Raw genomic sequence first — 24014 nt, 5'->3', positions numbered from 1 at the left:
GTTTCGCACTCATTCTGCCAGCTTTCCACGCAAGCAGTTTACACAGACGCCGGACCCTGTGATACACAAATATTTCTCGTAAAATCTGGTGCAATCAACACAAGTTACACAAAGCAAATAACTAAACGGATTGTGTTCTAAACATTTTATTGCTAGATTTCACCTTGCAACTAACATAAACATTTCGCATTTTGTTCATGAAGTAATCGACTAGATATAAGTGGATCAATACATGTAAGAAGGAAATAGTTAAGGAAAGTCCACAGGCTTAATTTTCATTTCAGATGTCATTGGAGCGCTTTCTCTTGCAGTAACAGCTAAATTACCCCAATGGATCTTTTTCTTGGCCCAGACCCTGGCAGTGGTCTTGTTTTCCTTTCCACAATGCTGATGAGCACCATTGAGATTTGACCACACAGGACACTCAGTATTAGTGACGTACCACCAGCCTCCCGATATATTATGGACACAGTGTTCATTAACTTTATCCCGGGTACCAAACGACAAGCCATTATGATACTCAAGAGAGTCATGGACAGTCGCATCTGCCAACAATAACAACAACAACGATGATATTGATAGTGATAACAATAATAATGATAATAACAATAACAATTGTAAAATAATAATAACATAATAATAATAATTATGATGAAGAAGACGACCATAATGATATCAATAACAAATTATGATACCACTTAATCACAAGGTGATGGTATAGTTATTAATATCAATATAAGTTCAAGGGTGACGATATCGATGATGAAGCTCGAGTTGCGTTCGACTTCGAATCGAGCGACTCTTACGCATCTTTCGTGCTCTATAAACTTCCCAATTAGTTCGTATCTCGACGAATGCTGAAGTATGAAGCTCTTGTTAAATAAAAAAGCGCAACAAAGTCGTTTGGGAGACATGCATGAGTCGTAAATGCTAGTTATCGAGGATGTTGTCATGGCTGCAGTTGACATAATTGTCTTAAGGAAGCTAATTGACTTACTTGCAATATTTCCAAGGTTTAGCTGGTACATGGCTTTCTCCTCTCCGATCTTGAACCACGAATATTCAGCGTAGACCGCTTTGTTCTTAACTCTTCCCAGATCTACTCGAAGTCTGTTTTCCGTCTCATTTTGCGTCAGACGATAAATCTTGTCCAGTCCTAGCCAATATTCACCAATAAGAAAACTACCAAAGCCATGCTTGTAGTCAGCCCAATCGCGGTTAAAATCCAAGCAACCATCCAGTCTCCTCTGAAACACCGTCCATCCCCCACCTGCTGTTGTCTGGTCACAATACACCTTAAAGGGACCTGAACCATCAGGGTCTATTGAGTAAACGCCGCTGATTCTTTCTCCGCATTTGTACAGCTCAGCACAATCCTTAGCTGTTGAAATTAAAATGTGTAGTGTAAAGGTAAAGTGACGAGAGGTTCATTATATTATTTTGAAAATAACAGGCAAAGCGTGAAAGGGAGAGAATTTAAGGGGGAGGGAAAGTAAACGGGCGGAGATAAGGACGTGTGTTTTAAATTCCCGTTCCAGTCTCTGAGGTTTAGAAAAAATAAGATATATGATAAATCACGGAATTTGCGAATCAACCTCTTTTTTCTCACGAGTGGCAAGGGCATCAAACGTTTTCACAAAAGAAAAAAGTTTTCTCTGTATAAAAAGCCACTGCCTTACTCTCTTACCTTGTTTCAAGCAGTTTCCAGGTCTATTTTTGTGGTCCATCGGAGCGATACTCCTGGTTACTAATTTTTGAAACAGCGCAAAAAGAGTCACGAGCAGCAAATTATTAGCTATTTGTAAGGACTTCATTATGGGATGCACTGGCTCAATCCAGGTACTTTATAAAGATACAGGTTGTAAAGGAACACAACATGTACAAACAACAGCAGAAACTGCAAGGTCATAATCTTGTATTTATATCTTTTATGACTGGGTCAGTGACACATAGCAGGTTGAATATACTCGACAAAGTACGGAATCACTAATTAAAATCCACATTTCCTCACAAATCTGAAAGGATTATAAATCAGTCTCAAGGATCATTTGGATGTGGTTGACGATTAGTCTGAGGTTAACTCGCAATACAAGAAACGAAATAAAGGTCCTGAGACTTCACTGCGAAAAACCGCATAAAAAAACTGAGTAACAGCGCAACACCTTAAATCCCAATGTGCCGGTTAACAGTTTAAGTGGATAAGACTGTTATGGTTACGAGCTGTTTATCAGCGCTTCAAAATGTCAACGGCTTAGCGTATACTAGGCTGACCCTAAGTGTCTTGTTGCACACACCCGAGTTACTTAGTTGTCTCCATTTTTGGTAATCAATAACGTTTGCTGATGCCAGCATCAATTTTGCAGATAATTTAGTATTGTCAAAGGAATAAACGAAATACAGTAACTCACAGATGAAAGAAATATTTCGTTATGGTTTGTAGCCAATAACGTTTTGTTGAATTTGCCGAAGACGGAATTTCTATTAATTGGTTCAGGAAAAGACTGTTTAATATACGGGAGAATCTCACAAGAAAAATAAACGAAACCCCTGTCTCTACTATGAAATCTCTCGATGCACATATTTATGAAAATGAACTGGGAAGTTTTTTATTCAATATAATAGAAAAAAAAGATTGCCTCTGGAATAGACGCCATATTATCAAACTTAATCAATAAAATATTTCAATATTTTGTTCTTTGCGAGAGGTTTTTCACTTATTATAACACATTTCTTCAGCCAATGTGCTCTATTACTTTACATTTTGCCTTACATTAGCAGCACTTAGCCAATAAAAGAGAAACGTCAACCATAATTTTTCGACAATCTTGCCGACCATGAGAGCTATATGAACTTGAAATTGAATTAGTTTCTAGGTAGTTGTGCCTTTGATGGAGGTAGTTCAATATCGTGACAACTTTACAATGGAAGCAATGCTAATTAACATAAACGTAACCCCCATTCTGTCCCGTAGAAAGTTCAAAACAAGCAAGTATTAAAAAGATAATTGGTTGCCACTCATTTGATCGTTTCCTTCCTTTTCTTATTTACCCTGCCTTACTAACAAATATTCCCGTGTGGTTGTTCGAACAATGTAATTAATCCTGCCCGGAGGGCGAAAAGAGGATCAAGACTGGAGGCTAGCACTCATCGATCTTTGCTTTAATTCTATCAGTAATGGTGATGATTCCTCTTCGAAATCTTTGAGACTTTTCACAAGATAGACTTTTACAAACTATCTCCTGTATGTGATTAATGAAAATGGAAAGCAAGGTGAGTCGCGAACCTGTTGCTTTCTGACTCAGTCGAAAGTTCTCATTTCGTGATGTTTTCTTTGAGTATCAGTGAGAAAAGGTTACAATAATATTAATTTTTTATGTGTGTGTGTTGTTTTACCTTTTTTTTTTAAGAGTGTAAGGCTAATGTACGACAAGTAAAATATAAAAATCCTCAAGATAATCTCCGCGGTAAAAGAAATGATTAGCTTCCAATTAAGAGGTCACATCAAAGCAGGAATCCGGCTCTATTAATGTTTTTCACCAAATATCTTGTTTTCACTGCACGACAAACGATGAAATAGAAAATCTTAACTTTTTATAGTTTCATTTAGTTACCTAAAGGAAGTGAAAAAATGTAAAAGTTTTAAGAGGACGTCATGGCTGGTTCAGGGTTGATTTAACACGTTTGTGTCGTTTCTAACGTTAACACCAAGGTATTAACGATATTTACGTCTAATTATTTAGATTTCATGTGGAAAACTAGAATATCAACAAGGAATCACCTTACATACACACTAGTAGCTTATAATGATAAAGCTGGGTATGAAGGCAAAGCGACTGACAAAACTGGTTGCCTTGTGAAGATGTCTTTAATAAAACAAGGCTTCGCTGCCTCTTATGGTCTTATATAGTTCACCAGCTAGTCCCCTTTGTTCCTTTTCTCTGTCTTCCAACCCATCAAACGTCTTAGCAAAATATATTCGTGGCTAAAATAATTCGCGAAGAAAAAAAAAATCTACGCATGATCAAAATCGAAGCGTTTACGGCGCATGACTCACGAAGCTGCATTTAGGGCAGTTTTCCCGGCGAAAAAAGGCACAAAGAGGCATACAAAGCACCTGGTATCTGTTTCAGTGTGTTACCCTAGGTATTTAGACGGTATTCCGAAAAAGTAATATCTACCCTTTAGGCAAGTATCATTTACCCTTCCAAGCAGCCGGAGACACAAAGTCTCGCGTCGAGAGTTAAATTTCTGACCAATTTTATCGTTGTTGTTGTTTTTGATTTTGTTTTTGGTTTTGCTGTTTTTTTTTTTTTTTTTGGTTCTTATGTGAAATGTATCTCCTCAAATGGCTCAGAACAGCTCTATTTAACTCCCTTTTTTATTTTTTCTTCAGGGAAAAAATGAACGCACTTTGCGCTCAAACGCCTAAAAGATTGACATTGCTTGATGAGTGCTATGACTACTATTTTTCACATAGACTTACGTGACACATGATCAGGATCACTAAGAGCATTGCCAGGTGGTGGCGTAAACTTTCTTCAAGAGGTACAAGCAATCATGGCGTAGTTAAAGTTCTTTTGTTTTTTTTTTCTTTTTTCTTTTGTGGTACCTGTTGTGCTTGTCCTTCATCAATAGATATAAAATCATAACTCTTTTAACGTCAAGAGAATATCAACTCTAATAATTTATTGTTATCGTATAACTGTAACTGCCAACTGTTTTAGTCTTTCGTTTAGCTATTGCACATCGGCGTTGTTTCCGTAAGTGAAGAGGCGCGATTCATTAGCAGCCATTCGTTCTTACCGAAGTGAAGAAGATAAAAGTTCTGTTCGACTTTTTGATGTCATTAATTGCTTCATCTTATAATGTTGTAGTTTAAAGAAAATTACGACACATTTTAAAAACATGTTTCGACAGTTCTTCTGTCATCTTCACTTCTGAATGATACAAAGTACAACGTTGAATTCAAAGTGTGTAACAAAATGCTGATTGGACAAGGCAAACAATAGAAACAGAATAATGTATGCATTTACACGGAAAGTTTTAAATTAACACGATAAAGTTGATGATTAGATGAAGGTTTGTCCCATTGAATGTGGATATCTTCTTTGATTTTAAGTCTAAACTGGTCACAGGCAATTTACATTTTGTCCTTCAATTTCCTTCAGATACACTTCTGCAAACATGTGGAACAAACTAACAGAGGACCTAAGGTCATCAACGTCCTTGAAAGATTTCAGAACTAAAATATGCCAAATTTCATCCGAACATCGATGCAGTTGTTACTTATGTAGATAGTGCTTTATGTACTGTAGATAGTATACCATTTTATTTTTATTTATTTAGTTTCTGTTTTTTTTTTTTTCTTTCTTTCTCGGAGAAATTAGGTATACAGCTAATATACTGTTTGGTCCTAAAGAAAAACTCCGTCTGTTAAATGACTGTAAATATACGAAATCATATATGCGAACTGCGGTTAGAAATGAACTTGGAAGCATCTTCGCCGTACTAAACACTACTTTTAAGTAGTCTTCTAGTGTTTTTTACTGTTTAAAAAAAGTAGTGAAAATAAAGTCTGAAAAAATTTCAGGCCTGTAAGGGATTTCAACCTATGGGCCAGAATGTTTTTAGGCCTTTTTGATACTACTTTATCCCGTTTACTCTGAAATGTCGCTAATAAACTTTCGCGTGACTTAACTTTTCGTGCTCAGGAAATGGACCTCCACCTTTTAGGAGAAAGGGACGATAGATTTGGTTTAATCGCTTTATTTAACTTAGAAAGCAGGTGATTAAATGTGTTATATAGTGCAATATCGTATTTCCTTTTGTTAGATTTCCTCGCTATTAATCTGTCTTTTGTTTACAAATTGTCGTAGTTTCATGTTATGGCAAATAAGATAACATTGAAAAAAGCAATGTTAGGAAAAATAAGAAAAACTGGACATTTCGTCAAACTAGAATTTACAACATTAAGGTATTCTGAGTACGGAGAAATACATGTTCGTGATCGCCAAACTTCAAGGGGATTAACGGAAGGGGATGATCAAGAGAGAAAAGTAAGTTTCTGCCTACATTTCATGTAACCTCTCGACTCAATTGTATGTTTTATCCCTTCTCTTTCTTTTATTCATAAAATTTGATTCGTGCCATTATCGTTAATTAGGAAGCTGGAAACCACAATCCGTATTGCATCAGCAAGACATAACATGAGAATTTGAACGTCGCAGGTAAATGTTCTTTAATTTGCGACAATAGAACACACACCCACTCGCGTAATTGTACTAAATGTGTCACTTGTGGTTAAAGGAGAGATGTTAGATAATGAAATCCCCACAAACCAATGAAGCACAATGAGAGGAACATTGCTCATTTCGTAACTTATCACCAGAAAAGTCGAATCAACATGCGCGCATGAAACGTGCCACGAGACACTTAGATGTCTTTGCGTGGGCTTCGTATCGATTGCGATCATTCTATCATGAGCGAAAACTTTAAGGGAAGAGTTGTTAAATTTCCCGTGGAGTAACACTTTTTTAGAATGCACAAGCTGCCTAGTTATGATCGTACATTTCCGATGTTTTTTTCAATGCTTTGCCTGGCATGAAATAAACAAATTTCGGTTCGGTTTTGCGAATTTTGTTCAGTTGCCTTTTGCGACGCTGTATTGTATGTTACTGAGTCAAGGATCTGGGCAGATGCGACTTCAATTTTCTGTTTTCTACTCATATGTAAGCGTAACAAACCTTACATTTATCCATTCGATAAAGAGCAATATAAGACTGTTTTGAGGCAATATTTGTTATTTTTTTAATTTGGATCTCTGACCGGTTTTGAGGGTCAGACATGTCTCGATGCGGTTAGAGGATTAACAACTCATTTGACAAGGCCACCCGTTTTGGATCCACTTTTCAGGCGATCACAATTTATTGTGAATTAAATCGTTTAACGATAATATCAGTCAGATTGATTCGCCAAAATATGACTGTTAAAATAGAATAACATTGCCATGGGCGTCCTCCGTACACAAAACTAGGAATGTATTGTTTGATTTATGATAACCTCCTAAGGGGGATTAACGACCCATCAGTGCTCTTGAGCTTAAAAAAAAAACACCGGCTAAAGCAGGAATTTATTTCGTCTCCTCTCCCCTAACCTCGTTTTTTTTTTTTTCGCAGAACGTGCATGACTAACTCAGCTCATGAAAATTCTTACAAGTTTTTAACTTCAGCAAAGAACTATGCTGAGCTGTACAAATTGGGTGAGAAAAACAGCGTTGTCTACACAGTCGACCTTGATGATTCAGGTGCCTTTGAAGGCACGACACTACACGATACTTAAAGCACTAACAACAGCACTCGAAGGTTTAAACGCCATAATCTGTTTGATGCAAACCGGCATACTCTGGTGAAATGATGTGGCTTTTTTTTCATCAACAGAAAAAATGGCTTCACCAAAGTGTTCTTTGCTGACGCAAATATGAGATGATATTTGCCGCTCTCTGTGTCCTCCACACGACAGTCCGTGACCGTAACTACCGTTAATCCGATCGACGATGCTTCTTCCACTTTATCATAAACAATACGTTGAAGCGGACAAAGGACAACTATGCTCGAAGATTTCTCTTTATGATTTCTTTTATACGAACCAACATCTAAAGCTTCAGGCTTTTCCCAAAGCCAGTAGGCAACGCAGCGAGTTGATCCTTTCCAAAACCTGTGTAGAAATTGCTTCTTTTTTGTCCGATTTTAATGCAGGAGGCATGTTAAATTCCGATAGACACTTAAGTGCTTCCTCGAAAGCGGAATCGAACCCTAAAAAGTAACCCTAAAAAGTAACCCTAAAAAGTAACCCTAAAAAGTAACCCTAAAAAGTAACCCTAAAACTTTCGTGCACATTGATAGTTTTTATCAGCACGATGCTTATAATTCGGACAACAGTATCCAGAATGAGGTCTGGCCAATCCTACAACAAGATCGCTAGAGATTTCTGATCCTTAGCAACACTGACTCTACCAGGTAGTTTGCCTGAAATGGATCTGCAGACATACTTATTTTCGTCACCAAGGTCAATGCAGAATAGACTTCCTCGAACACGTTTTCGGCCATTTAAATCAACCCACTCGTTTTTATCACTTAAGAGACAAAAGACGTCTTAATCGAAAAGGCAAATATAAGCTTCTGAGGGAAAATTTAAAATTAATTCGAATAACTTATTTAGGTACAATTAGGCATTTTGTCAAATTAGTATTTACTAACTTAAGGTTGTTTGCGTGCGGGAAAATACGTCAACACCAAACCTCAAAGGAAAATACGGACGATATAAAAGAACTGGAAAAGCCTTGCGTGTGGAGAAATAATAACCTACATTTGATAAAACAGCTGGCAACGCATCCGAACCATTTACTAAAGTCATGTCGGTACTCTTAATACCAGGTACGGGGTATGCTTACTAACAGTTAGAATGCACCCTGCTCGCATAGAGTATAAGATCATTTGATCTACATGTGGGCAGTGCCCGAGAACTCGCAGAATCTGCAGACAATTTCTATGACACATTTGGAAGGCCACTTCACTAACAAGTGAGAAACAACTCCTGGTTAGATTTTTTAATTTGATTTGTGCCTGATTATTTTTATCGGTTCATTTATTGAATCTTACTCCAGTCTGAATCTACATTGCACCATAACTGATTGCAGTTGGATTAAGCTTCAAGCATGAAAACGACTTCTGTTTACTTAAGTTGAACTTTACTGCTTGTGGTTCTTTTCGTGATGACAAAACATTTTGCTTCGACGCATGGAGCCCCTTGCCATAACGACACCCGAGGATCCCTGAATGAAATTCAGAAACAACTTGGACAGCTTCAATTGCAAGTTAAAATTCTAAAGGAAAACAAAAGAGCAGGAATATTTTAGTTTAATAGATCATTTCTCTTGTGTGTAGTCACTTGATGATTTCATGCTTTTTGCGATTTTAACGAGAGTAGGAATTCACAGTAAAATCGTCAGTCCCAGCGTAATCGGTTGTGAGATAGAATCATGAAATTTTAATGTATTATTTATTACACTTTTTTTTCGGAACAAAGTTAGGATGATCCATTCGACAGATTTCAGCGATTATATTAGCAGCACTCTATCCCCAACAAAGAGACAATAGATCCTCCCTTGCTCACCACTAAATTTACCTGCTAAAACTCCTGACCTAACTTGATGCGTTCCCAGCATAGTAATACATCTGCAGACCTGTATCACCCCATGCACTCCGAAGGTGCCCCTGTCTTTTTACTCCAATTACTGATACTAGTTCTCTCCAGCGATAATGTCATCCTTCATCATAATACCGGAATATTTCATCGATATCCCCCAGTAGAAACAAATAATTGAAGGAGCCTTGCGTACAGAGATATAAATGACCTTTCGACTTCAATGAGACACACTAGGATACTGAGAGAAGGGAGAAGACTCAAACTTTCTAAGTTTTCTAGGTACATTAAATTCCTGATATCTAATTCCCAATATCCAACTCGTTTTTTTGTTTTTTGACTCGACCTGCGGGCTCGTCAAATTACGACACAACTCATAAAAATTTTCAGCGATACTATACACCAAAACGTGTAATAAGAAATATTTCTCCCAGCGACCTATGTAATGATCGCTCGGCACAACGCAGAACAGGAATCGGGTGTTTTATCAATCCCCTAATTTTTGTGGGTTACTGCCTTCTTATGGAGGCTAAGCCACTATGTTGTCCTGTTGAGTGAGTGAGTGTAACAATAGAAAACGAACGACCTACGAACTGTGCCGATTTTGATCCGATACCGATATTTCCCGATCTTAGTTTTTGTTTGTTTCGGAACATCGTTGGTTTTTAACTCGTGAATTGCGCGCATGCGCAAGAGCGAGTTATAGATACGATGTGGGGAATGGCATTCGCTCGATTGGTCGATTCCTGTAAACTTTTTTTAGATTTTAGGCTTTTGAGTGCATTCGATAGTTTTTGGCGAGCAATAAACAGACGAAATGGCGACCTTTGTTGCTAAGAATAGTGGTGGGGTGAAAAAGAAGCCAATGATAATCTTAAAAGAGTTTTTTTTTTCGTTTTAGTTTCAACAAGCGGCACCAGCGACTGGCAGGCATGCAAGGATTCACACTAAAATAACAGAAAAACCTTCGTTTTTCCTTGAACTTGAAACCAATCCGAAGATTCGTTGAAAATATCACTTACTGCGAGGCGCTCGGAGTTTACAGATGTTCAAATACTTTTTCTGTTATGGCGTGAGGTTGAGGACAAAATTGATCATTACGTTTCGTCGCGTGTGTTTTTCCTGTGTGAAGCAACAAAAGATGCCGGCGACTGACGAAATTACAAGTTAACACGAAAATCAAATAACACCTAAACAAACAATTTTAGCTACCGATTTTCAGTGAATTTTTAAAGAACAATTTTCTTTTAAGTTTCAAGACAGTTTGAAGATTCAACATACATACAACGTACTAAAATGCGAAAGTTACACGCCACAAAATTGATAAATAGGCCTGAAATGAAATTCTATCTTGTTATTGATTATACGTTGCCTAGCACGTGACTTAAATCTACCCAGGCGGAGATCCAAAATGACGGTGGCAGGCTTGGCTTAGTTATATCACTCAAAACTCGTTCTCGTTTGTCTCATTTGATAAAGAGGGAATTGTTAATGTTTTCATTTAGACAGTCATGCCTTGATTTTCTAATATTTACAACGAAAGACAGTAAGTTTCACTTTTCACCCACATTTACTTCCAACCTTTTCTTTTGAACCAGAAACAAAAATGATAGACGTTTAAAACACATGACATCATCCACCTTGTCAAATGTAATAGCATGATCATTTCAATTGTAATGCCTTCTTATCCCAACGTTACTTTGTTTCTTTGCTACATTAGCGAACACTGAACTACTGCTCGTACTCTAGATATGACAATCAACCACAAAATTCCCTAAACCAGATAACATTAAACATAATCTAAAAAATCATGTGTCAATTCACGAGTTTGCTCACAGAGCACTTTGATTCAATGTCTGTCCCGATATTTCCCGATCTTAGCTTTTGTTTGTTTCGAAACATCTTTGGTTGTTCAACGTCTGTCGACGATTGCTTCGAATGGCCTGGAATATTACACGGAATTAGCACGTGATAACACGTGAAATCTTCGATGAGCCATGTTCTCTCAAAGCTCTCAACGTTTGACGTTGTCGACTGGAAGGTGAGTGACTTCTTTCATAATGTGTTCAAACCATTTTGCTTTAAGAATCAAGCGCAGCTGTCTTCGCATTTATGAAGAACTTGTTTGCAAAGAATTCATTCTAATGACCCAGAAATTGTATGACTCGATCGAAGCGCGATCGAGTGTTTTATGAGTGTTTTATGCAGCTGAACATGTTCGCCGTGCCGCGATATTAAAACTTTGTCAGGAGTCATTCCTCCTACGGCGAGCGAATAATCTCTTTCAAGAAAAGCAAAATTTCCTTCGGGGAGCGAAAAATCTCTTTCGAGAGAGCCAAAATTGCCTCTGGGCAGCGTATAATCTCTTTCGAGAGAGCCGAGATTCCCTTCGGGGAGCGAATAATAAACTTTCCTGGGAGTTATTTAAACCCAACAAGGGGTCAAAAATCAACCGTCTCCGGGAGACAAAAGCCTGCATAAATGAGACAGCTTTGCGTGGTTCTGAATGCAACGACATCATTAAGCTTACTGATTGTAAAACATGTTTAAAGTAAGCGCGTAGACGCTTATCAGTCTAAAATATCTCAATGTGGGAAACATCGTAAGCATTCTCGATTATGTTCAAAAGTAACAACTCGAAGGGTAGGTAATCGAGAGCCGTCCAGAATACCATTAGAGAAAGTTGTACAGTCATTGAAATTTAGAAAACTACGAGAGAAGCGCTAGAAAATGCTTCAAAGAACAGTTCCTGTTTCATCTGTTTTACATAGTATTGCTGCAAATTATAAAGTCTGGAAAACTAGATGCATTTGAAGAGAAGATAGTTTCTATATCTACTATTTTAAGTCAACAAAATGTTCAGCAACGAAATATAATACATCTGAACAAAATATTTTACTCTCTGGAGATGTTGAATTAAATCCTGGCCCTGCAATAGCGGAAAATATATCAGCTATAAAAGAGGTATCCTTTATTGACCTAAATTTTGAATTGGAATGCAGAATGCTTAGATATAGATTAACACCCTTAGATGCTGGTGGAGGAGGTGATTGTTTTTTCAAATCTGTATCACATCAGTTATGTGGTGATTCAAGTGGTCATTTGGAACTTAGAACTACAGGAGTTAGGTATTTGACAGAAAACCCAGAACGATTCATAGAAAGTAACACAGAGACATCATGGTTGCAATATTTTTCTAGTATGTCAATGCAAGGAACATGGGCTGATAATATTGTCATACAAGCCGTGGCTGATGCAATGAATTTAAAAATTTATATCGTAGAGTCGGGATGAGAATTTCAGAGATGTGACACTAGTTAGACCAGCAAATACAGTAGAAAATCCTCAGTCGATATACATAGGAAACATAGGTCAAGTGCACTATGTCTCCTCACTCCTCGTGTTCAGCATTAAATACTCAAAATTCAAATCAAATTGACAAAGGAAATTTTGGTGCATTATTATTAAATGATCCAAGGGAAAATGACAATATCCAATCACTAAATACAGAAAGTGATAGAAATGTGGGCAACTCCTGCAATGGTAATTTATATACAAATCAAAGAGCAGCTTACATGAGACAATAAAGAATAACAAATGTATCACCAGAAAAAATGGCAAAACGTAATGAGTACCAGAGAAATTATAGGACAACAAATGCATCTCCAGGGAAAAAAGAAAAACGCAATGAGTGCCAGAGAAACTATAGAACATCTAGTTTATCTATGGAATGTGCAATTACAAAATTTCATCAAATTGTGAGTCAAGGTCCATTGTATGTCTATACCTGCTGTGGCTAGCTATGGTATACACATAGTGTAACAAATGCTGATCAAATTAAAGAGTCAATTTCTGACATGATCAAATATCTCAATAATGAGAAAAGTGTTGATAGCAAAGAGCGGGTTTGCAGAACATGTCACAGTCACTTAGTTAAGAACAAAGTCCCACCATGTGCTGTAGCAAATCGTATGGTGTTTCCAGAGAAACCAGAATGCTTTGATCTCAATGAATTAGAGTGTAGACTATTAGCACCAAGAATTGCATTCCAAAAACTGATGCAAGTTTCTAGAGGTAGACAGCTTAGGGTACATGGCAATATTGTTAATGTTCCAGCCGACGTGACTCATACAATAATTTTGTTGTCATGGTTACAAAGCCACACTGGTCCACAATCAAAGTCAATTAAAAACGGAAATTGTAATACAAAAGCTCAGCATTGTCATTAAATGTTAGACCACATAAGACGGTTTAAGCAGCAAAGTGACTAATAGATAATAGTAACCTTTATAGAGATGAAGGCATTGTATTTGATGATGACAGGGTCAATAAATACAAAGTAGAAATTGTTCAAGATGAAAATAAAGACAATGAGATTGGCAATCCACAATTGGAATCAGTTAATGAAAAAATGGCAATAATGATTCTGATAGAGTAGACAAAGCTGATGATTGGAGCGAAGATGAAGCAAAAATACCTGCAGGTGTTACTGACACTACGTTTACAGCAACTGACTTTTTAGAAGACATTGAGAAACAACACATTCTTAATATTGCTCCAGCTGAAGGTAACAGATCATTGAGTATATTCATGGATAAATATTGTGAAGAATTGGCATATCCTGGAATATTTCTTGGTAAAGCACGACCTGAAAGTAATCAACGAAAAGTGAAAGTTAATTATAGTGATGTTTGTAAATCAGAATTGAGACGGTCAGATAGACGAGCTGCGATGTGTGTGGTAAATATTTTTTACAAAGCAAAATCCTTTTAGGGAAGTCATATGTCGCTCTTAGAAAGTGTAAGGGCAATGACAAAAATATCACTTCCGAGCAATGAAAACAACAAGGAGTATTAAATAGATTAATTCAACATGATGAAGGATATAAATTCCTAAACGCATTACGTCGTTCACCTCCATAATTTGGAAAAGCTAAGGAAGACCTCTTTCCAATGATTAGACAATTAGGTCCTGCTACACTGTTTTGTAGTTTTTCATCTGCAGAAACACATTGGCTACATTTAATTAGGATACTTGGTCAACTTGTTTATCACAAACAGTATACCGATGAAGAGCTAAAGAACTTTAACTAAGAAGACAGGTGTCGCTTGATAAAGACTGATCCTGTAACGTGTGCAAGGCACTTTGACTATCAAGTCAATTAATTTTTAAAAAAACTTTCTTTCGAGTTCTGCTGAACCTTTAGGCAAAATATCAGACTGCTTTTATCGTGTAGAACATCAACAGAGGGGGTCATCTCATATACACATGCTAACATGGCGTGAAGGAGCTCCGCAGTTTCAAGTAGATAGTGATGTGCAATTGACAGCATGCATTGATAAGATCAAAACTTGTCAAAAGGGAACAGATGATCCTGAACTGCTGAATTTAGTCAATAGACAAGTACATAGACATTCACATATATGCCGTAAGAATACCAAAACTCAATGTAGGTTCAACTGTCCACAGCCGCCAATGAAACACGCCATGATACTCTATCCTCTAGATGAAGATCCAGCTGATAATGAATTTAAAATGCACAAAGGTAATTGGCAGACTATTAAAAGGTATCTAAATAATATGAAAGAAGGAGAAGACATTTCCTTTGATCAGTTACTCATCAACATCAGTGTGACAGAAGAAAAATATTAACGTGCCATAAGGTCATCTCTTAACACTCCTGCTGTATTTTTAAAAAGAAATCCAAATGAATTACGAATAATCAATTACAACCCTGCTTGTCTTAGTGCATGGCGGGCCAACATGGATATCCAGTATATACTAGATGTATATGCATGTGCTGTGTACATAGTCAATTACATATCAAAGGGTCAGAAGGGAATGAGTGAACTTGTGAGGGAAGCTTGTGCTGAGGCAAAAAAAAAGGAATAATAGCATTAGACAACAAATAAGAAATATCAATAGTAAATTTGTTAATAATGTGTAGATCAGTACACACAAAGCAGTGTACATCGTATTACAATTGCCTATGAGAAAAGCATCTCGACATATAGTATTTATAGTATTTATAGTACATGTAGTATTTATAGTACATATAGTATTTATAGTACATATAGTATTTATGGTACATATAGTATTTATAGTACATATAGTATTTATAGTATTTATAGTACATATAGTATTTATAGTATTTATACGTCACCCCCTGATGAGAGGGTAGAGCTTTTGAAACCAATGAATGAAATTGAAGACATGAATGATGAATGCAAAGAAATCTGTATCAGTGGATTGTTAGAGTGGTATTGTAAAAGCCCAACAAAATTAGAAAACCTAACATTGGCAAACTGGGTGGCTTGGTATGATTGTAGTAAAAAACATATGTGAAACAAACAAATGAAGTGGATGTAGATGGTCTACCATTAGAGGCTTTCATTGATGATAATCAGAATGATGATAATGAGCACAGCAAGTTACCTACTTCTAGCAAAACTAAAAGAAGAACTAAAGCGAGAATAATAAGGAGTGTATGATTCAATAAGGAAACTGAACCAGAAAAAAATTACCATGAACTTATAATGCTGCTTACACCATGGAGAAATGAAGAAACCGACTTAGCTGGAAGATGCTCTTCTTACCAAGAACGGTACCTGCTGTTATGTTATGCAATCAATGAACAAGTGAAGCATTATGCTATATGTAATGAAGATTTCAGTGAAATACAAAAGGAGATGAGTAGAATTGAAGACACATGTGATACTATTGTACCATGTACACAATATCTTGTACAACAAGATGTAGCTGAAGGTAACCAGGACTTGCATCCTGACTTTAATGAAAGCTATAATTTATCAGATGATTTAGGTATACCATCAGCTGATCTGAACACTGAAACATTGCTGATAAATGAATTACAAGATGAATACAGACACCTTGTACAGATATTAAATAAAGAACAAAAGGAATTCTTCTAACATGTCTTGCATTTAATCAAAATGTGGAATGAACCATTCTTCTGTGTCCTTAGTGGAGGTGCAGGTGTAGGTGAATCACATGTTACCAAGGCCTTGTATCAAGCAGCACTTAAGTATTACAATAGTAGGGCTGGCGATAACTTTTCAGAATTGAAAGTATAGATGTTGGCACCTACTGGTAAAGCAGCATATAAATATTAAAGGCAATACCATTCATAGCGCTCTGGTAATAACAGCATGTCAGTCATTAAAGATCTTCAAGCCTCTGAACTCAAGTAGACTTAATACACTAAGATGTAAACTTGGCAGTGTTAAGCTTATATTAATAGATGAAATATCTATGGTTGATAACACTATGTTCAATTTACAGTTCAACAACAGACTAAAAGATATGAAAGGTAGCTCAGTACCCTTTGGTGGTGTTAGTATCGTTGCTATTGGAGATTTATTTCAACTGCAGGCTGTAATGGATGGTTATATATTTAAACATGTAGACAGTAATGAATATGGTATCCTTGCCCCTAATGTCTGGCAAGAGCTTTTCAAAATGTTTGAACTGAATCAAATAATGAGGCAAAGAGAGAGTAAACTATTTGCCGAAATGTTAAACACGTTAAGAGAAGGTAATCATACTAACAAAGACATTATGTAATTGAAAAAAAGGCTTATTTTACCAAGTAGTGCTAACTACCCTAGAGATGCACCACACTTGTTTGTTCAGAATAGCAAAGTAAATGAGTTTAATAACGAGGTCCATATTGCACTGTCAGGTCAAAAGTACTTTATTAAGGCTCAAGATGGTGTAATTAGTGCTCAGTCACTGGAGTTCAAAGACAGAATATTGAAACAAATACCAAGTGACCCCAAGAAAACTAAACAGTTACATTCCATCCAAGTTTAGCAGTGGGAGAAAGGACTAAGATCTCTCAGTACTAGAACAGATGATGGTATGACGAATGGTGCTACTAATGTTATCAAATTAATACAAATACATCAGTCAGGCAAACCTTTTAGTATGATATAGGTTCAGTTTAACCGTGCTGAAGTTGGAGAGAAAACCAGACATGATAACAGAAAGTTGCATGTCCAGGGTATTGAACCTTCATGGACACCTGGTAGGTAGAAATAGATCGCTACAAGTGGTTAGAAAACAATTTGCACTTAGACCTGCTGCTGCTAGAACTACTCATAGATCACAAGGTGACACTGAAACTATAGTTGTAGTAAAGTTTGACACTAGAAGGGACTTACCTGGAAGATGTTCTTCTTACCAAGAACGGTACATGCTATTCATAGATCACAAGGTGACACTGAAACTATAATTGTAGTAAACTTTGACACTAGAAGGGCAATATCACATATACATTATGTTGGTCTTAGTAGGGTTACCACTATAGATGGCCTTTTTATTACTGATCTATGTGAAAACAAAATAGCTGTTAGTTGTGATGTCCAAACAGAAATGGATCGTTTAAGAGGTGAAGGGAAGTTGTCTCTTTCAGTAACTCCAGTTTATAATGTGTCTCAGATTAGTTTCAAAGCATGTTTCCCTAATGCAAGGTCATAACATAGACACATAGAAGATGTTCGTAAAGATTTCAATTATTCAAGTACTGATGTAAATATTTTTTCACATACAAGGTTTTCTCAATTTGTCAGTGACAGTTTGTATTTAATATAAAAGATGAAGAATACACATTGTTTAGAAATGATAATTCTTCAAGACATTCACAAAATACACGAACATATGGAGGCATAGCAGTGTATAGTCGAGTTGACTATTATCACGGGTATCCATATTGCTCTAATAGAAATATTGTAGAAATAACTATTTTGAGATTCATGATGATCCCTCATGTAACAATTGTAGCAGTCTACAGATCACCTTCAGTATCAATAAGAGAAGCATCTGGTGCTATCGAAGAGACATTTAACCAACTCAATTTAACATATTTATGGGCGCCTTCAATGTAAACTGGCTCAGTGATTCACGGCGTACACCACTTTACAACTTGTTCATAAGAGACAATGGCTATAGGCAGTTAGTTTTCTGTAGTAACACTGACAGTAATACTTGTATTGACCATATATACACTAACTTACCAGAGGCACAAGCACACTTTCAAACATTAGAAACCTATTTTTCAGACTACAAAGCAATTTGGGCTTCAAGAAACTGCTTTGAAGCAAATAACATAATTGCATAATTGAATAAGCATATCCAGTATTGCATCAATAAATCTTGTCAAAGCACTATTAAGGAAAAATTAGAATAATTATTGTATTTACAATTTATTTCAGAGTTGTTCACAACATGGCCAATTCAGCCTCACTAGGGTAAGTATGTATAGAGGATAAATTATGTGTTTTCATGTATACTTAACTAAAATCTATCTCTCTCTTTTTTTTCAATAGGAAATCTCCAAGTAAAAACGTTGCAGAAGGTGAATATATTTTTATGCCAACTTAAGTTCAAATGCCTTCACAGGCAATGTGATCAAAAATTTTTATAAGAGAAGTTTTCATTCATATGTGAAAGAAATCCTTGAAATCCTTTGTGTAGTTTCGTTATTTATAACTATTACTAAATAATCCTTTTGATAATGATGAAGGAAGTCACTCCATACCATAACATTTCAGAATGGAGTTTTAAAACCTGACACATGAACAGTGTGTTTTAATTTACTGAAACTTTAGCTTTCCAAGCTCTTTAGCTTTAAATAACAAAATACCTGACCTACATGTACATTTACAACATTATCCATATATGATTATATACTAGTCCACAAGTTCAATGCTGTTTGTATTTATTGTGTAGTTGAGTATTAGCTGTTATTTGCAATTATTTTCAGGTATAGAATTCAAAGGCTATGTACATGGTCTCTCTCCAGTAAAGACAGGAAAAAAATCAAGAGTACCCATCTTTAACTGCACAATCCAAACAGGACAAGCTGACAAGATCCGAGCAGTATGTTACGATCCAAAACAGCAAACCAGTCTACAGCAAGCACAACAACAGAAATCCCCCATCAAAATTTCAGGTTTAAAAAGACTACCTAGCTCACGTTTTTCTAATAATAACTGCAAAGAATTTAAAATAACAAAAATGGCAAGGGTAGCACCTACAGATACTGATTTCACCTAAAACCTAGATGTTTCCTTTCCTTTAATTACAATAAAAGCCTTTTCAGCTGACCCCTTCAAAACTGTGGATGTACGTGCTAAAGTTATGTTCAAAAATGAAGAAAGTAAACCTGTCATATTCAATGACCAAAGACTGATGTAAATTGATTGCATTGGCTGTGAATATATGAAAGTCATATATTTAAACTGCGGATATAAAGACATGAATATGAAAGCGATCTTCGCAGTAATAAACACTACTTAAGCAGTAGTGAAAAGAGTGGTGTAAGAGTAGTGTTCATTACTGCGAAGATCGCTTTCATATTCACGTCTTTATCCGCAGTTCAAATATATGACCTTCATATATTCACAGCCGTTTATTCACCACTTCACGAGTTTATTTGGAACCAACATAGTGACCAGCTCCCAGTTGGCTTGTTAGCTCATTTGGTAGAGCACTGAACCGGTATCGCAGAGGTCATGGGTTCAAGTCCCATACAGGCCTGAATTTTTTTCAGGCCTTCTTTTCACTACTGCTTAAGTAGTGTTCATTACTACGAAGATCGCTTTCATATTCACGTTGATTGCATTGTTGCTGATCACACTGAAAGCATCAAGCTTGCACTATGGGAAGATATGATTCAGAAAGTTGATTCAGGAAAGTCATATCTCTTTAAACGTGTCGCAGTAAAAATTTTTGATGATACCAAGTGTTTGAATGCCGATTAGTCTTCCACTGTTGAGCTTCAAGACGAAATTGATGACATTAATCTAACATCAAAAGAGATCAAAGATAATATTGTAGAAGAACAGTGTCTAGGAGAACATGTTAAACAGGCAACATCCTGTATTGTCTGTAATAATACAGTTCAAGTAGTAGCTGACAAAGATATAGTTACATGTGAACGCTGTAAAACTTCTATGTTAAAATCAGCATGTAATAACAAACTAGTATGTCATTTGATAATGAAAACAACAACTGGTAAACTTGAAGCATTCACATGCCTCAATGATGGCTTGCAAAGTTTCTTAGTGTCAATCAACAATGATACTAACATAAATAATATTTCTCATGAAGAACTTGAAAAACTTCTCCTATATGCAGGAAAGAGACAAATGATCGTTGATCAGTCAGTGAATATTATTCAGCAATTCCTTCTGTAACTACATATGTTACCTATGTTGAAATATGTTGTGTTAATTCTGTTAAAATGAGCATTTTATGGTGTGGTTCCATTAACTTGAGAAACCCAAATCAATCAAGGCATGTTATTCAGCAATTCATGCAGTAACTAAAGGATCATTGTTCAGTTCATGTTATTCACCAGTTCCTGTTGTACCTATGTTACCTATGTTAAAGTATGTCATAGGCTTTGTTGAAATAAAATTATGTTATGTCACTGTGTGTTAGCTCTGTTAAAATCGGCATGTTACAGTGTGGTTTTCATTAACCCAAGGAATACACTAAATTATTACACTTTTCACAGTACACTGTTTTTCTATTATATTGTTTTGTCGTAATTTGATTGTTACAGATTAGCTAATAGACTGTGTTTCATGAGTTAATGAAAACCAATCAAACTGGTATGTAATTTAACAATCAAAACCACAAGTAGAAAACTTGAAACATTCGTATCCTAGCCTGCATAGCAGGCGGTAGAGAGGGAAAGGGAAGGGAGGAAAAGGTCGCGCGCGTGAAGCAGGGGGAGCGAGAGGGAAAAGGAAAGGAAGCTTTACCCTCCCTCCCATCACGCTTCGTGTCTTTGCGCGCACCATTTACTTACCTCTACCTTTCTAGCACCTGCCATGCAGGCTATCTGCATCCTAACGGACATTGAGCTGAACACTCGTAGATAATTTTCATTCCACTATGTGCCCATCAATTAATCTGATTAATCTGTACTTTTTTTCCTAGTACTGTGACAAAAGTTAAGTCCAGTAGAATAGTTTATGATAAACTGTCGCTCTTCATGTAGTCATTTGAATTTAAGTATGATATTTTGCTACATTAGTCTTAGTAATAACAGCAGTCCCAGACTGCCTATTTTTTCACTTAACAGACCAAAGACGTGTAATAAAAAAAAAGCTGAACTTATGAGTTAAAGGGAAGTTTCAATTTAACTCGAATCACTTCCATAAGAAAAATTAGACATTTTAAATTCGTATTTACAGATTTACCTTGCTCTGCGTGCGGAGAAATTAACTCCTAACTCTCCATGGTTTAATTAGAGGTTATGTCCTCTCGAATAAGTAAGAAATAAAACAATTGAAGAAAGATTGTGACTTTCCAACTTTTAGATGAAAGATAAAATAAGAAGATGGCAAGGGAATGTCATCAATATTTCAAAGGTATTTTCATTTAGACTCCTGGACGTCCCTGGATAATTTAAAAGCACTTACGAAATAAATATGAGGAGAGGTCAGATTCCGAGGCACCTTAAACAGCTAAAGCGTATAGAAGATTTGGCGGAACCAGAGTTTTGAATAAATGATTAATTTGGGATTCATTGCAACTTTCTCTGCGCAAAGTTCTTTAGATATATGGGCATTTTACGATGGCCCTTAGAGGACATGCCATTTTTTTTTTTTTTTTTTTTTTTTTTTTTTTTATCGCGTGGTAAAATCAAAATACTGCGCAATAAATGGAATCTATCGCCCGATAAATGTTAAACTGTCGCGCGATAAATTGTTAGGTCTCACATAATCGACTGTCACGCACGTTGTTTCCGTGGACTACAATTGCTGCCACAGTTTGAGGAGGTATGTTTTGAGGTCAATAGTTCGTTTTATTTTCGTGAAAAGATCATTGAGAAATACTTTGCAGTTCTACTACAGCAGTACGACACGAATCAGGGTTGGGTTGTTCAAAGCTGGGTTAAGTAAACCCAGGTTTAGTGTGAAATCTTAAGGCGTAAACAAGAAATTTAGTGTTCTTACTTTTGTGAAGAATTTGATTATGTTATGCTCAAAAAAAAAAAAATGGAAGAGAGAAAATTATTCCGAGAAGGCTTCTCCACAAAGGAATAAAGAAACCCGGATTAAAATTTAACCTTGGGTTAGCGCTAACCAGCCTTCGAACAGCTGGGCCCATTACAGTAAACCTTGATTTTGCGAAATCTGTGAGACACTTGCGGAGATGGCTATAAGTGTCTGAGAACAAGTGTGGATTATCTAATATTCCTGATTACATTGTGTATGAATCAATAAATGAGGTTTATCGCGCGATTAAAAAAAAAAGTGGCATGTCCTCTATGGGCCACCGTAGCATTTGCTCGCTTTTATCAACTTGTACTTCACATGACAATTAAATCCACAGTTGCTCTAAAATATCATCCCAACAATTATCACCTTGCACCTTGGAATTCCTCCTATAGGCAGGAAACATTCCTGATATCCTTCCTTGGGAATAGTGAGCTCTTTAAATTTGATCGGATTGGATAACATCTCCTTGCGTTCTGTCCCTTCAGAGAACTTTGTTTTCAATTACTGCTCTCTAAAAGATGGTGCGACACACATAGGCTGACACAGATGTACTTATTGTATGGCTCTGTTGATATCAACCGCACCTGGGATGAATACAAACATGGCTTTGGCAATGACCTCAAGGGAGAGTTTTGGCTCGGATTTGACAAGATCCGTCGTTTGACAAGAAATGAAACAAAAAACAGACTCCTTGGAGTAGCACTCCTTGGAGATCTTGGAGTAACCCTTAATGAATCGCTTCACGCTGAATATGAGTGGTTTGGAAAAGGAGAAGAAAAAGATAAGTACCGGTTGTGCCTTGGAAATCCATCGGGTAAGTCAACAGTCTCTTTGTTTATAATTCGTTCAATTAGAAGAATCGTTGAAGTGTTTAGAAGGAACGGTTCCAATCGCGTCAAGGCCTGACTTCAGTTTTCAGTTTTCAGGCCTGTTTTCAGCAATTTCTTTAATTATAGCTCACCTGTGAAGAACCTTTCTTTTCTTGTAAAAGGCAGTTGCTCATGAACGGATGTACATATATATATATTTTAGCGGTTGCCCAACCGCCAGGAACAGATACAAAGATTGAGATTGAAATCAAACCGAAAAGATAACAACGGAAAATTGACATTGGAACGGAAATGGACAATGAGTAAAGACAAACCCAAAGAAATAACACGTGATAAATCCACGCAGACAGAGAATATTTTAAATAGGCGAACAGTAAACTTATCTGACATTCAACTTACGCAGTCGGAAACAAACCTTCTATGTAAGAGACTTAACTTTTGCCCAACACCACCGCCACCAGGAAAATATGACATCAGTAAGGACATTGATGCCTTTGCCCGCAGACTAACCCTTAAAGAATATCACACTCCTGAGAATATAGAAGACGTAATAGACGGCCCTAGATACCAACCATCGATTCTTCAAAAATTGAACCAGAAGGAGCGCAAGGTGTATACTAGACCTCAAGGGAACCATACCTTAATACATATATTGACAAATTAAGGCAAGAAATCAGTGATGAGACTTTGCACAATCTACGATCTCCACGTAATAATCTAACCAAACGCGAGGGAGCAGCTTTGCATAGACTAAGCAATAACACGGACATAATCATCAAGCCCGCAGATAAAGGCGGAGCTGCGGTCATCATGAATACAAAGGACTATGTAAAAGAGGCTAAACGCCAACTAGACAATGAAGTATATTACAAGAGAGTAGGAAGAGATCTCACTCTTGAACACGAACAGCTCATAAACCAGTGCTTAGACACACTTATGGACGACG

The 24014-nt window shown here is 36.6% G+C and overlaps 1 protein-coding gene, 1 long non-coding RNA gene and 2 pseudogenes across 2 annotated transcripts; 3 read left to right on the top strand and 1 right to left on the bottom strand.

The window, feature by feature from the left end:
- Positions 1-230: 230 nt before the first annotated feature.
- LOC136279962 (angiopoietin-related protein 7-like) lies at positions 231-1859 on the bottom strand. Its single transcript, XM_066164493.1, has 3 exons — positions 1688-1859; positions 998-1381; positions 231-545 (listed from the first exon to the last, which is right to left on the bottom strand). Exons 1-3 carry the CDS (start codon positions 1812-1814, stop codon positions 250-252), a joined length of 807 nt encoding a protein of 268 aa, XP_066020590.1. The 5' UTR covers positions 1815-1859; the 3' UTR covers positions 231-249.
- Positions 1860-5898: 4039 nt separating this feature from the next.
- LOC136279982 (uncharacterized) lies at positions 5899-8999 on the top strand. Its single transcript, XR_010717092.1, has 4 exons — positions 5899-6056; positions 6164-6227; positions 7176-7258; positions 7437-8999. It is a non-coding gene; the product is annotated as an uncharacterized lncRNA (long non-coding RNA).
- Positions 9000-13172: 4173 nt separating this feature from the next.
- Positions 13173-14366, top strand: LOC136279152 (uncharacterized; annotated as a pseudogene).
- A 1929-nt stretch (positions 14367-16295) lies between these two features.
- On the top strand, positions 16296-17860 carry LOC136279944 (uncharacterized; annotated as a pseudogene).
- The last annotated feature ends 6154 nt before the right edge of the window (positions 17861-24014 follow it).

This window comes from Pocillopora verrucosa, chromosome 1 (genome assembly GCF_036669915.1).
Source record: "Pocillopora verrucosa isolate sample1 chromosome 1, ASM3666991v2, whole genome shotgun sequence".
Classification (NCBI taxonomy): Eukaryota; Metazoa; Cnidaria; class Anthozoa; order Scleractinia; family Pocilloporidae; genus Pocillopora; species Pocillopora verrucosa.
Note: the sequence above shows the minus strand (reverse complement) of the source record. Positions and strands in the feature narration are given on the sequence as shown.

Excerpts from the sequence above, each read along its gene's own strand:
- LOC136279962 (XM_066164493.1), bottom strand. The coding sequence starts at position 1,814 with ATGAAGTCCTTACAAATAGCTAATAATTTGCTGCTCGTGACTCTTTTT. Across the intron at positions 1,382-1,687 it reads TGGAAACTGCTTGAAACAAG|CTAAGGATTGTGCTGAGCTG; the intron begins GTAAGAGAGTAA and ends TAATTTCAACAG. Across the intron at positions 546-997 it reads AAACCTTGGAAATATTGCAA|ATGCGACTGTCCATGACTCT; the intron begins GTAAGTCAATTA and ends TATTGTTGGCAG.